The following is a 15,179-nucleotide window of genomic DNA, read 5'->3' as shown; positions in this document are numbered from 1 at the left end:
TTGAATGCATCAAGAGAAAATGTAACTAGGTACATTTTTACATTTCATTTTAAGGACAAATGGTTAATAACAATGAGTATGAAACACAAGATTAAAGGCATGTTCATTTGAGGAAAAGCTACATTAGTATTACTCAACCACAAACACTTCTGCAATGAATGCAACATTGCACACAATTCACAGCTTCATAAAAAGTTAAAAACAACCGTTTCATTGGAATTTTTTTCTTATTTAAAAGACTTCAACCATCAAAGCTTAACTATTTACTCTAAAATCTGTAAAATATATAAAATACCAAGATTATCCACAGTCACATAGGTTTTGAAGTCAGGGGACACGTGTATTTTCTTAAGATTGGTTCCATTTGTGTAGAAGGTCTGTGACGATTCACCAGTGACAACATTCCACCACTGTTTGGAGAAAAATTAAGTTTTTATTAGATTGGCCATCACACCGTGTGACAATTTGTTATGCCAGCCAGATCCTTGGCTCTATCACCTTCCCACTCTCAACCTAAAACAGGAGAGAAGTCTAGGGTTTAATGCTAATCTAGTATTATAAACCTCGTCAGCCTCTCCCAATTCATCTGGAGAGGGCCTCAGAGTGAACCTCCACTTAACCAACCCTCTGGGAGACAAGACTGGAGACACAAGCAACAACTGAGAGCTTTGAGGCCACAATTGTCCATTGCCATCTCAGCTGGGCAAAGCCAACTGTCAGAGCATGTCTTTCTCAGTGAGATGGACAGAAGACTGTCCTTCTCTCCCTTCAAAATGCCCCTTTGATCACTAAGTCAATGATGGTTGGAGGAATCATTCAGAATGGGAGATGTGTGCTGAAAGCAGATAAAGGATCAAACATGATAGTCTCTCAGTATCTGTATTCGAAACCATAATGCTCAAAAGTATAGAGAGAGTATGGGGGAAATTGTCTGCCATGAAAGCAGGGGAAGTGTTGGAAAGAGGAGGTATACTAGGGACACTGGTGGTGAAGAATGTGCACTAGTGGAGGGATGAGTGTTTGATCATTGTATGACTGAAACTCAACCATGAAAGCTTGTAACTGTATCTTACAGTGATTCAATTAAAAAAAAATGCCCCTTTACAGACCACTAACCTATTCATCATACGAGCTATAGGACAGAACATTTCCTTTCCCTCAGCTGAATCTTCCCTTTCACAGGTTAATTCAAGAGTCATTGACCACATTTCTTTTAAAAAGTCTATGAAGGGGCCGAAGCAATAGCAGAGTGGGGAGGGCACTTGACTTCCATGTAGCTGACCTAGGTTCAATTCTTGTCCTCCCATATGGTCCCCCAAGGCCACCAGGAGGCATGGGCACACCTGGTGATACTCAGAGGTTGGTCCTTGCTCTGCACTCAGGAATTACTCCTGGCAATGCACAGGGATGCAAGGGAATAAACCTGTGACAGTCATGTGCAAAGCAAACACCCTACAGAGACGGGATGGAACTAGGGTTGGCCACATGCAAGGCAAACACCCAACCCACAGTGCAAGACGCTGAATGTACTAGTGCAGTAATGGTGTCACTTTTGTATTACGTAGCCATTACGTAGCATTCTGCCATGCTCAAGTGGCTGGGTCAACTAATTTGTTTATTATCGATAAGAGTAACCAGTACTAGTATAACTCATGAACTTTAGTAAACCTCAATGAAGCACCACATACTGACCTGAATGTTTCTAGAACTGAGAGATTTCTTTCCAAAGTAGAAATGTAATCAAGATCACAGAGTACATACTCCATCTCTCTGAGAAAACTCCCTAGTTTTCAATTGTGATGGGCAAATTATAGAGGCACTATGACCCTGCAGAATCACCTAAATCTAAGCAACTCATTTTATAAATATGGAAACCAGAGATTTGAGAGAGTAAAATACTTGTTGTGTACCCATGATGACACTGGTAGTGGCCAGGGGCAGGGGTGTGACAGTTCTGCTTCCTAACTGAATGTTCCTACCACCTTCCCCTATGAAAACAAGATCCCTGTACTGGGAGGCGTGCCAACCGCTGGTCTGAATATGGGTCACTGTTAGGGCAGTGAAACATTCTGTTATGATATGGCAATAGTGGAGACATGGCACACTTGTCATACATCTGTCAAAGTTTATAGACTAAGCATTAAGAGTAAACCCTAGGGAAAGGAGAGAGAGAGAGAGAGAGAGAGAGAGAGAGAGAGAGAGAGAGAGAGAGAGAGAGAGAGAATGGGGATTAAGGCACTTGCAGCTGCCTGATTTGAACTAGGCACCACATGGTCTCCTGGCACTGCTGGGAACCTCTCCCAAGTACCAACAGTATGGCCCAAACCACTCTGCCCCAAAATAAGAGTAAACCTTAATGTAAGCCATAAACTCTGAGTGGCACAATGTGTGATGAATGCTTATCAACTGTAAAAAAAAAAAAAAAAAAGAACACTCTGGGGGATATTGATGTTGATGACAGAAAATACATGGGAACTGCATTTTCTGCTCAGTTGTGCCATGAACCTAAAATGTTCAGAGAAATTAAGTGTGTGTATGTATATATGTATACACATATGTACATCTTACAAACATAATTTTGGTCTTGAGAAAATTCAGAAAAATATTGATGTCTATTGCTAATTACTGACTAAATTATTATTTTTTTAATGGGGGCAGAAAGATAGTATAGCAGGTAAGGTATTGCCTTGCACCCAGCTGACCAGGGTTCAATCCCAGCCACCAGGAGTGATACCTGGTCATAGAGCCAGGAGTAAGCCCTGAGCACCACTGAGTGTGACCCCCAAAACAAAAATAAAAACAAAAAAAAGACTTTAAAACTAAGCAAAATTAATCAGAGGAAGAACAAATATTGGATGTTTTCAATCATATGTGGTACTAACAACAACATGAATAGCATCTAATGACAACTCTTTTGATTATAGAACAGAGGTTGCTGGGCCAGAGCGGTAGGGGGTAGGGCCTTTGCCCTGCACGCGGCCAACTCAGGTTTGATCCCCAGCATCCCATATGGTCCTCTGAGCACTGCCAGGAGTGTTTCCTGAGTGCAGAGCCAGGAATAACCCCTGAATATCACCAGGTGTGACCAAAAAAAAAAAAGTCAAAATAAAAACCAAAAATCACAGAGGCTGCCAACTCAGGTGGCAAAGGAATGACAAGGAGACTTGGACTAGAAATGACACTAGGGCAGTCTGGTGGTACTATCTGGAGAAATAATTCTCCACACCACAAACATTAACATAAATACTACTGTAACCATGTTACTTCCACTACAATAGAAAAAAATAACAAATTCCAAAATAAAATTAAAAAATAAAAACATCTTGAAAAATAAAGAGTTTAGTGCAATATAAATTTATCATATCCAATCCCTTTTACAAGTGAAATACTACTTAAATGTGTCAAAACCCCTTGCCTACCTTAAAAATTTTGCTGCTTGGGGCACGGCCATGGCACCAGAGGCACATGGAACTAATCCAGAGCCCAGCAGCTTGCGGCAGAAATGTGAATGGACTATGCATTAAACTCCGGCGCCATGCCCACCCAGGAGGGAAAGAATGTCTCTTTCACCTCGCCCCCCCACACCCCGGGCAGCACAGTGGCCACTGCCTCAGAGCTTATTGAAAAGCCAAGTATGAGCCGGCGGTGACTGGGAAACTGCAGCCACATGGGAAGGGGGACGGAACCAGCTCATCCTTCACGCCCAACCGAGGCCATGAGTTGCCCCCCACAAGCAGCTCTCCGGCACGGCCATGTCACCAGAGGCACAAAAACCAATCTCGTAATTATCCGGCTCTTGGCAGAAATCCCTCCAGACTTAATAAAGTATCAGAAATCCAAAATCATAGCGTTTTCATAACCAGCAATAGAAAACAAATTATTTCACAATGCCTTTTCAGCAGTTCTGATTGTTGGGGGCAAATTCCAAACAATAATAGTGCATCTTTTGTCAAAATAATGAATGTATTCAAAGTAGAGAGAGAGTTAAGTAAAAATCATCTGGCTCACAGGCATCAGGATGGGTGGGAGGGAGGGCATATCTGGGTTCTTGGTGGTGAAAAATAATTACTGGTGTGTGTGGGGGGTGAGGGGGTGTTTGATCATTGTATGACCAAGACTTAAACCTGAAAGCTTTGTAACTTTTCTCATGGTGATTCAACAAATAAATTTTTTAAAAAATAGAAAAAAAAATTATTGCTTGGGCTGGAAAGATAATACAACATGACTGACCCAGTTTTGATCCCTGGAATCTCCTATGTCCCCTGAGCCCACCAGGAGTGATCCCTGAATGTAGAGCCAAGAGTCATCCCTGAGCACAGCTAGGTGTAGCCCCAAAACAAAAACATTTACTGCCATTTCTCCATAAATTATAAATCATCTGAAGTCAAAAGTCACATCTTTAACATTGTGCAGTAAAGCCATGTCTTAGAACACAGTGGGCACAGACACTTAACACTTAATTCTTAGTGAGTGACTGAAAAAATAGAAAAAAGCACATTTAACACTGGCTTCCATATTCACTTGTAACAAGTTTGCATGACTCAACTTTACTATGTAATTTTAGGGAAGCCAGAACCTTCATGAGCATCAGTTTCCTCATCTATAAACAAAATACAATAAAACTTCAGCAAGTGGTTTCAACTACCAGTCCATGGACTAAAGTTGGTCCACAAGTATGAAAAGTGGTTTTGAAAAACACTGTTCTAAACCTCCTAAAACTGATGGATAGCAACGACATAAGTAAAGTGCTTTGTAAACTCTCAAGCAAAACAGCTGCTGCTATTATTGTTCTTTTGCTTATTATTATCACTACTGAAGTAAACATGTTTTATTAAAAAAAAAAATTTAAAGACTCAACCAAAATAGCTAACAACTAATGAAGTGGAAAACAAAAGTAAGCATACACTCGCCATCACCTTGATTGTCTAACATTCCGTAAGGTATATCAAAGTCCTGGACTGAGGCCAACCTTAACACGGTCACAGAAATTTCCAAGAACTATGAGGAAAGCAGTCTCATGACCTCAGCCTCCAAAGAGAACTAATGGTACTGCCGTCCACTCTGCTGGATGGCAGGAGACCAATCTGGGAAAGAAGAATGGAAAACATCTAGGAAAGTAGGATAGAAGCTGTTTCTCCTTTAACCAGCTTTAAGGAATGCTTACCTTAAGATACCCTCCAGCAGAGACAAGCATTCTGCTATCTGGAGAAAAACGAAGGTCAGTCACCCAGCCTCCATGAGTAGCAGTTCCTCCTTCTACTGATATCGGAGCACACAAGTGAAGCAGCTCACCACTTGAGACATTCCATATCTGCATAAAAATGATTCACAATTCATTAGCAGGATTACTCAGAAATGTAGAGACATAACAAACACCTGAAAGATACATGAGAACACTTCTTTAGGGGCTGGAGCGATAGCACAGCAGGTAGGGCGTTTGCCTTGCACATAGCTGACCCGGGTTCGATTCCCAGCATCTCATATGGTCCCTGAGCACCGCCAGGAGTAATTCCTGAGTGCAAAGCCAGGAGTAACCCCTGAGCATCTCCGGGCATGACCCAAAAAAGCAAAAAAAAAAAAAGAAAAGAAAGAAAAAATACTTCCTTATAACAGAAGTACTATTCAGAAATGTTTTAGGAATTTTTATAGACTATCTATATAGTCTATCTGAATTGGAAAGACTACAATAAAAACACACTAAATAAGTTTTTAAGAAGTTGCCAGTAGTTTCATCACCTGTGGAATATAACTGAAGCTCAAGAGACTGGCAAAACCCCACAAAACTAACCCCTAGATTCAGTGAAAACCATTGTGGTTGCCAAAGGTAAAACGACATGGGAGTTTAAGGAATGGCAGGGGGCATCTTTTTGGTGGTGATATGGCATTGGAACGTTGCAGGTAGATTTTGTGGCTATTATACACATGCAGGTTTAAAATGACACCCTTAAAATTCTACAGTATTGCTGATCAATGGTAGATTACTGAAAAAAATATTAAAAACACATAATAGCAGGGGAATATCCTTAGGAGATTTAAAGTTGGGATATACTCATAGCCATATTGGGGGAAGAGGGTGGAGGCAGGATACTTTTGGAGATATCTGGTACAACTGCACGAACCAGAAGTACTTGGCCTAGCAATGCATCTGCTCAGGCCAGGACCACCCTGGCAGTGCTCAGGGGCCACCAGGGCCACCACTGGTAGTACTTGGGAAAGCATGTGGTGCTAGGGATCAAACTCAGGAACCCCACATTCAAGCGGGCCTTCTAGCCTTTTGCACTATCTTCACAACTCACCATATGTTAGTGCATTAGAAATAGTGTCAAATGCAACAAAATATTAATAGTACCTGACTAGATTTAATATTTTTTCCTTGGTTTATCTTTTTTTTTTCATATTTCTAAGATACTTTATCAATTTGTAATTCAGCATCTCTTACAGAAAACTGAATGTTTATATATTTTTGTTGTTGTATTTTATACATGAACAAAAATGAAGTGGCTGGCGACTGATGGGGGAAAAATAGTGAAAAATAAAATCAAGGCCTAGGGATATGGTTCAAAGGGCTGGAGCACAGGCTTTACATAAGGGAACTCCAACTTCAATTTCCAGCATTGTCATCTTTTCCCTTTAGGGGTTTCTGAAAAATAAAGCACTGCCTTATACTCAGTAAAGAAGTATTTGCATGGGAAGATGAGAATTTAGCGCAAAATGAGTATTCCCAGAGCAGTCCTGCTTCTTCAGCAGACAGAGGCACTCCTGAGAATGATTTTGAGAAGGCTGGAAATTTTCTTGGAAATGTAAATTTCTTGGAATATATATAAATATAAATATAGAGATCCAATAATGCCTATGCTCCTACATTCTCTCATTCCTCTGCATTACCTACCTACTTCATGAGGGGTTGTTTTTGGGGGGCTACCCAAGCAGAGCTGAGGTGGACCAAGGGCTACTCCCATAAATACTCAGCACAGCTATGCAGGCAGGACAGTCTATGCTCAGGTACAGTAGAGGTCATGGGAGTCAGTCCAGTGGTGCTCAGGTGCCATCCAGTGCTGGGATTCGAACTCAGGATTTTCCTGTTGAGAAGTCTCCTCGTACCCCTATATTCCTTGAATTTTAAATCCTCCATGTTTAAAAAAATATGGAAAAAACACACAAGACTCTCCACTGCCAACTTTTCCATCAACTACCCAGTCCTTCTAATACTCCAGGCAAATAATCCCAAGATGACTGCAATTAACCACAGTGTAAATCTAGGGGTTTCATTAGATTAAGCAGTGTTGACTAATGGGTACAGAGCTAAAGAGACCATTTCTTTCCATGCTATAAGCAGCAGAATTTGCAATTCATTTACAATCTAGATAATATACAAGGATTATTTTTCTCAAATTCTGACAACGAAAACAAACCTTTCCCTTAAGTCCAAGAATTAAGATGAATCACTGTCAAACAGCAGAGTTACTGACTGCGAATAACTAGGACATCCTCTCTTCACTCTGACTCTAAAATGATTTCTTCCTGGGGTTGGACATATAGTACAGTGGGTAGAGCACTTGCTTTGCATGCAATTGAACCGGGGCATTTGATTCCCAGCTTCCCATATAGGCCCCCAAACACTACAAGGTGTGAATCCTGAGTGCAGAGCCAAGAGTAAGCCCTGAGCATTGCTGGGTATGTCCCAAGAGCAAATAATTCTCCCCCCCCCCCCCCCCCACACACACACGAGTTCTTTCTAAAGTGGAGTGGCTGCTATGCATACAATAAGCAAACAAAACAAAACAGAAACTGCCACTCCAACCATAAGCCCAGGGTCAAGGCAGCACAGGCCCAGCAGCACTTGGAATGGTCCCCGAGTATGCAGTAGTGCTGACAGGGTCACAAGCACCCACCCGGATTTCTCCATTGTCATCTCCAGTTGCCAGCAGGGTCGTGTCCACAGAGAAGACGGAGCAGCGCACACAGCCCTTGTGGCCCTTCAGTTCATGAAGGGGGGAAAACAGATCAAAGCTCCAAATCTGGAAAGCAATTAGGATTGCTTAGAAAGAGGAAATACACTCCTAAAATATGTAAGTATCTGCCAACCCTGCCTGCAGGTTTGGTTACTCAAATTTATTCACAAGGAAAGTCTAAGAGTCTATACACTTTAACAAGAGGCCCAAAATCCAACTTGCAACCCTGTTCATTTTTCTGAGTTTGCCTTTAATTACCCACATTAACTTCAGCTCAAGATCAAAGTCACAGCTTTCTTAACTTTATACTTAGAGGAACACAAATTCAATTAAGAGCACTCAGTGACAGAGATTTGTGCTCAAGAGAGCTCAGAGGCTTCTTCAAAAAAAAAAAAAGAAAGAAAGAAAAGCACTCAGTGGGTGGAGGCAACCTGAGCCTGTCCCAGTTTCACTATTTACTTATTCCCTATGGCCTCCAACCATCTCCACTGTCTCACTACCTGTGTCTGCATCTAAAGAAATGGAGCCAGGGGTCAAACAGATAGTCCAGGGGTTAAAGTGCTTGGATTGATGCAGCAGACTCTTGTTCACTATGTATTGCAGGGAGTGACCCCTGAGCAGCATGGTCACTGGAGCCCAGTGGGAATAAACTCCAAACAGAGCTGTAAGAAGCCCCAAACACCAGGAGGGGTGGCCCAAGCCCCTCTGGTCAAAGGATATTGACAGTAGTACTTACGGTGGGAAGATTAAATAAAATTACTGAGTGAAATTCCTAGCACAGAGCCTAACATATAGCCAGTGTTCGTTAAGGGTAAGTCTCTATACTTAACCTATTTACTATCTTAGCAGACAAATATTTTTTTCTGTCCAATACTCTCCTCTCATGCTTTTTTCATCACCATTTAATAAGTATATACTAAAAAAAAACTGCCATGCCCAAGGCTGTTCATGTGGCTGAGTTGCAGAGATTCGCCTGGCATAAATGAGACTCTGGGTTTGATTTACAGCACTGCATTTCAGAAAATGCAGCTTCCTAAAAACTGCCATGTTCTAGGCACTATGAGCTACAAGCTGGTGACACAAAGATGCACGAATTCAGTTCCTGTCCTTAAAAAGCAAAGAAGCATGAATACAACCCCTGCCTTTGAAATGCATATTGTTAATAATACAGATCTACAAATGGTTAAGAGTTAAATGAAGAAAGTGTTCTAATAGGTTATGTCAAGCAATAGTTAACATCATACACAAGAACAGAGAAGCAGAAGTAACTGTGTACTGAGAACAGAGAAGCAAAATTCCAAAATTCATCATCTGGAAAGACGAATATATAAATGATCTTTGTTGGATAACATTGGTTTGTCCTTGCTCCTCCCTCAGTACTCCCACCATAGTGCTCCTGAGGCACACCCAATTCCATCAGGCACTAATAATTCTATACTGCTTTTCTCTTTCCTTTATGCCTTTTGCATGGTTTAGTAATTTTGTATAGACACAGGAAGACAGTTGATGTTATGCTTTTGTAACATGGGAGTTAATTGACTCCAAATAATATTTACTCCTGGGCATACATCAAATTTACTTGAGTTAAGCCCAGCTGGCCTTACTTCCTAATACCCCCAAAAGGAGGGTTCTGGCGAAGAACTTGGATGGACCCAGGGCAAGCTATAAGCTACCCTGGCATCAAGAAGGGACAAGCTAAGTGCCATAGAAGCACAGCACGATCAACAAACTCTGTTATGACCCAAAAGAAAGTAAATGAATAAGGACCCTGCTGAGGTTAGGAAAGACTAACCTGGCTTGAGGACTGTAGTCTGGGATATATAGCAAGATGTAATCACCCTTTAAATTTAATATATTTCTTACTGTATTCATACAAAGTGACTAGAAATATCAGTTTCAATATGATTGTTTAAATGGATTACTGGCTAAGGAAAGGAGAAAGCAATACACCTTTAGACAGAATCCCACCTTTGAGCAGATATCCTAGTAATCTAGAGTGCGATCCCCAGATGAGATTTTGTCCCTGAGTTAATTTCCCTGAAGAACGTCCCCTAAAGTTTTACATATGTTTATTGTTATGATAATGTTCAACCCCATCTATGTGTGCCCCCACCCTTCATGATTTCTATACAACTACTCTATAAGAGAAGTAGGAAGAAGGATAAATAACTTTGCTGTAAGAGAGAGAAGTAGGAAGAGAAGAAAGAAAAATAAATGGTCCCTAACAACCAACCAGGCTGAGGCTCCTGTTCCTCTGTTCCTCCATTTCTCCATTCTGTCATTCATCCCTCACTATCAGCTGGCCTGGGGAGGCAACTCTCAGGCCATGGAACATACACGTCCTGCAAGCCCAAGTTTTGAACTCACAATGTTAACAAAGATCGAGGAGCAGAAATGGAGTATTCAATAGTCCCCAACCAATAATGTTGGTTATTTCAGAAGTGATTTATAAATGTGATTTCAGAAGTATCCACTTACATCAATCATATAAAAGTTTACCATAGATATGCAATTAAATGCAAATCTCCTCAACACTTTTTCTTGTCCATGGAAAGGGTAGAAATTACATTTGATTAGCAATAGACAAAAAGTAGTAAATAAGAGAGAAATCAAAAGTCCTCAGTGTCATTTCTTCTATTTGACAATAACTAAATGCCAAGGACATCCTGCATAGACTCACAAAATATGAGACAGACATCTAAATACTCAGTATTCTGTTGCAGACATTATTTGGACTCATAACCAATTACAAAGTTTATGCACACACATTTCAAATGACTCACCAACCTTTGCAGTCTTGTCAGTAGAAGTAGATGAAAATTTGGTAGCATCCGGAGAAATATCACAAGAAAGTACTGTATCTTGATGACAAATAAAGTCCTTTTCAATTTTTCCAGTAATAATATCCCATACCTTTAAAGAAAAAATTCACAAAGTTAGCACTTCTAAGAACTGTTTGTATTACTGAGCATCATCAGCTAGGACACAGATCTATAAAACAAGATCTTTTAGGGCAATGGCTATTCTCTTCTTTAGGCATTCTTTAGTATAAATGTTCATAAACATGCAACAGAAGTGACAACAGTAAATAGAAAACAAGTGTGAGGAAATAGAAATTCTAAAATTCAAGTAAAAAGGTTTTTTTCCCCAGCCACAGCCCCAGCAGCCACACCCACCACCACACAGCAGCCACCACAGCAATGGCCCAACTCCAGTGCTTCACAACTCATCTCTGCAGAGAAATCAACCCAACAAAAAATTCCAGGTACACTGGTGATCAGGCTGAAAACTGGGTTCTTCTCAGAGTGGGGGCAGGCAACTTCTCCCAATGCCCCCCTACTGCTTCCGGAAGCCCTGGCAGCCACAGCCACAGCCCACAGCTGCTGCCATGTAAACTCATCAGCCCAGATCTACAGACCCTGGAGTTCCTGGAGTGGACATCCAAATTCCACAATTCTGACAGCCCAGTAGGAGCACACCAAATTGGACGAGAAAGCAACATAGAAGCCAACCAAGCTCATTAAACAAAGACAATAACACAGAAGGCTCAACTACCAACAAGCAGCCTAGTAAAGCCTCAGACAAGGACCTAATGATTCCATCATGGGATATGACAATTTTCATAAATTTTCTTTTACTGAAGTTTTTTTTTATAATTTCATTAGCCATTTAGTTGTAACAAGCAATATAAAGTAAATTATTTTGTGCCTGCTAAGGGGGTGGCTTGGAAGGGAGGAGGTGGGAAATTGGTGGAGGGAAGGTTACACTGGTACTGGGATTGGTGTTGGAACACTGAATACCTGCAACAACTATGTTATGAACAAGTCTGTAAGCCAAAAAGTTTCCTATAAATGAAAATTAAAGTAGTTGGCAGGACAGATACTGGGGAAAGTAGTTGGTGGTGGGAAAGCTACACTGGTGGAGAGATGGGTGTTAGATCATTGTATGACAGAAACTTAATCATGAAGACTTTGTAACTGTATCTCAGTGATTCAATAAAAGAAAATTAAGTAGTTATTTAACATCTGTCTGCTTTGGACTCTCACAATATAATAACTGCAATGTTAGAATTTTTTTTCAAAAAAGCCTGCATTATAAATTACCTTCACTGTTCCATCAAATGACCAAGAAAGAAGACTTGAATTTTTCAGGAGCCTAAAATCTTTCACCGTTTCCTGATGAGCTTGCAGAAAGACATATTCCTCTGATTGCCAATTCCAGACCTGAGTATCAAAGAAATAAGTTTGTTAATAATCTCCCCCCATAATATACCACTGAAAGAGTGGAGGAACTCACTTGTCTAAAAGTCTCTTGTGGTGGATGAAGGAGGGAGTTGGGCATACTCCCAAAGTCTTTTGTGGGGAGGTATTCAGGGATTATTCCTGACTCTGTGCTCAGGAGTGACCCCTGGTCACTCCTTGGTACTTGCCAAGCAATATCTGAGATCAAACGAGGGTTGGCCACATACAAGGCCAACCTTGGCCCCTGTATTAATTCTTTAGGCCCCAAAATTCTTTGTTTTGTTATTGTTTTGTTTGGGGGGCCATACCCAGTGTATATAGAGCTTATTTCTGGCGCTCACTCCTGGAGGAACTCTGGACCATATGTGATGCTGAAGACTGAACCCAAGTCAGGAGTGTGTGAGGCAAGCACCTTATCCACTGTACTATCTCTCCAGTCCCTAAAAGTGTTTTTTTTTAATCTTCATGACTTTTCAGCAAACAAAACAAGAGTGATAAGAAGAAAAAAAATGATGTCACCATATAACAGGGAGTGGGGGGAAGCTGGTTAGTTACCTTCATTAAGGGCAAAAGAAAATATATTTCCTCCTAAAATACACGGTTTTTGTTGTTGATGTTGTTGTTGCTTGGAGAACAGTTAATTATAACAGAATATAGAGAAAAGTCACAATATGCCAAGAACTCACCATCTGATGAAAATTTTAGAGACATTTATCCCAGTTACATATTCATAGATCCCTAAGTGTCACGAGCCAGGTAAGGCTGCAGGTTCCGCTCCACATAAGCTACAGAACCCATTCTACCTATTACCTAGAAAGGTCAGTTGACCAAAGTTTCAAACCCTGAAATTTCCGAGCTTAAGAGACCTTATGTATCTCTTAATGCCAACTTCAAAAATGACAAAAGAAAGTAGAAGGAATTATTTTTTGAGGCCAACAAAATAGTACAATGGTTACATAAGGCACACAGCTGACCGGGGATCCATCCCCCCACCTCCCATTTGATTCCCTGAGCACTACCAGGAATGATTCCTGAGTAGGACCAGGAATCAGGAGTAAGACCTAAGCACTGCCGGAAGGACCCAAAAAACATTTTTTTATTTTAAAAATAAATTATTTTTCAAATGGTTCCAAGAAATCAGGTACACAAAATAATGATCTTAAATACTATGAATAATAGGCAAAAATAATTCGTACCACTGATCTGAGGGTCTGTCTTTATTTCAATACCATGCTTTTTTAATTACTACTGCTTTGTATAGTACAATTTGAAGCTGGGGAGGTGACGCTTCCCATCTTCTTGTCCCCAAGGACTGCTTTAGCTATTAGTGGAGGTTTATTGTTCCATAAGAATTTCAGGAATGTTTGATCAATTTCTTTGAAAAAAGGCATGGATATCCTTATAGGGACTGCACAGAATCTGTATAATTTTGGAGGAAGTACTGCCATATCTAAGGCATATAGATGAACAAAATATAAAATTCATTTTAATATCATGTCCATATAAAGAACATCTCTTAATGGTCGAATCAAAACTACTGGATTTCGAGCCGTATTGTTTATTCCCATCAAATTAACATGTGTTTGAGCAGAAGAAATAGTACAGCAGTTAAAGAGGTTTGCCTTGCACAAGGACAACCTGGGTTTGATCCCTAGCACCACCTAAGGTCCTCCTTACCCTGCCAGGAATGATCCATGAGTGCAGAGCCAAGAGTAAACGTGAGCAACACTGGGGGTGCCCCAAAACAAAACAAAAACAAAAAAGTTCACAAATGGTTATTTAGTACCTATATGTGCGGCAAATATCAATAAGCAAGTATTTAATATAAAGAAACCTGAGAGTCTAGTTCAAAAGAATGAGAGATACAAAGCCAGAGAGTAGTACTGGGGAGTTAAGATGCTTGCCTTGCACATAGGTGACTCGTGTTTGATACCTGACACTACATAGGGCCCTCTGAGCACTGCCAGGAGTAATCCCTAAGTAGCAAAAAGAATCCCTGAGCACCAGCAGGTGTGCACTGCCAACAACAACAACAAAAAATAATAATGATGATAAGAAAGAAGAAGAAAGGGAGATGGGCAGGGAGGGAGGGGAGGGAATGGAAGGAGAGGAAGGAGAGGAGGGAGGAAAGAAGGGAAGGGAGGAAGGGAGGGATGGAAGGAGGAAGGAAAGATGGAAAGGAGGGAGGAAAGATGGAAAGGAGGGAGGGAAGAAGGGAGAGAGGGAGGGAGGAAATAAGAAAGGGAGGGAGGAAGAGAGGGAGGGAGGGAGGAAAGAAAGAAGGAAGAGAGGGAGGGAATAAGGGAGGGAGGGAGGGAGGGAGGGGGGAGGGAGGGAGGGAGGGAGGGAGAAACGGAAGAAGAGAGGGAAGGAGAAACGGAAGAAGAGAGGGAAGAAGGGAGAGAGGGAGGAAGGGAGGGAGGGAGGGAGGGAGGGAGGGAAGGAGGGAGGGAAGGAGGGGGAAGGCAAAGTTCTGCACAACTCAAAAAAGCTATTCTATAGGAAAGACTCAAAGAAGACAGTGCATGTAAACCAGGCCTTGGGAATAGGCTAAAGGTACGATTCCCAAAACGATGGCATTTCCACGAAGAGAATGAATGCTTGAGTTCAAGCACAGAAATTAAAAAATAAAATAGGAAAATTTTAGGAACCTGCTCTTAGTTCAATCTGGCATATGGGGATGTAGAAATAATAGTAAAGGGGGAAAAGGCTCAGAAGATATTCAAACAAACAGCCCAGAGGACTTGATGAAGCTAGGTTCCTGAGCTGTAGATAACCAGGCAGGCTGCAATAGAATTATCTTCTATTTTTGATACCAGGAACAAGAAACTAAAAGAATCAGCTATTCACAGATATGCTCATTAGTAATATTCTGGGTCTAGTTTTTGACCGGTGAGAATTAAAAAAGGAAAAAGGTCTTGAAAGCTTTTCTTACTAGGCTCAGACAAAACTATAGAGAAACTCTATCTTATTCCCTTCCTTTGCT

At 41.0% G+C, this 15,179-nt stretch overlaps 1 protein-coding gene across 1 annotated transcript in view; it reads right to left on the bottom strand.

Moving 5' to 3' along the window:
• The window catches only part of APAF1 (apoptotic peptidase activating factor 1), a 97,182-nt gene continuing 82,003 nt past the window's right edge, over positions 1-15,179 (bottom strand). Inside the window, exons 22-26 of the mRNA XM_056114368.1 lie at positions 12,056-12,175; positions 10,740-10,865; positions 7,893-8,018; positions 5,165-5,311; positions 1-410 (exon numbers count right to left, since the gene is read on the bottom strand). Of these exons, the coding sequence (XP_055970343.1) occupies positions 264-410; positions 5,165-5,311; positions 7,893-8,018; positions 10,740-10,865; positions 12,056-12,175 (666 nt within the window). The 3' untranslated portion in view covers positions 1-263. The remainder of the gene's footprint in view (positions 411-5,164; positions 5,312-7,892; positions 8,019-10,739; positions 10,866-12,055; positions 12,176-15,179) is intronic.

The sequence above is a fragment of the Sorex fumeus genome, unplaced genomic scaffold (genome assembly GCF_029834395.1).
Source record: "Sorex fumeus unplaced genomic scaffold, SorFum_2.1 ptg000003l, whole genome shotgun sequence".
In the NCBI taxonomy this organism is placed as follows: Eukaryota; Metazoa; Chordata; class Mammalia; order Eulipotyphla; family Soricidae; genus Sorex; species Sorex fumeus.
This window is presented reverse-complemented; position numbering and strand designations above follow the sequence as displayed.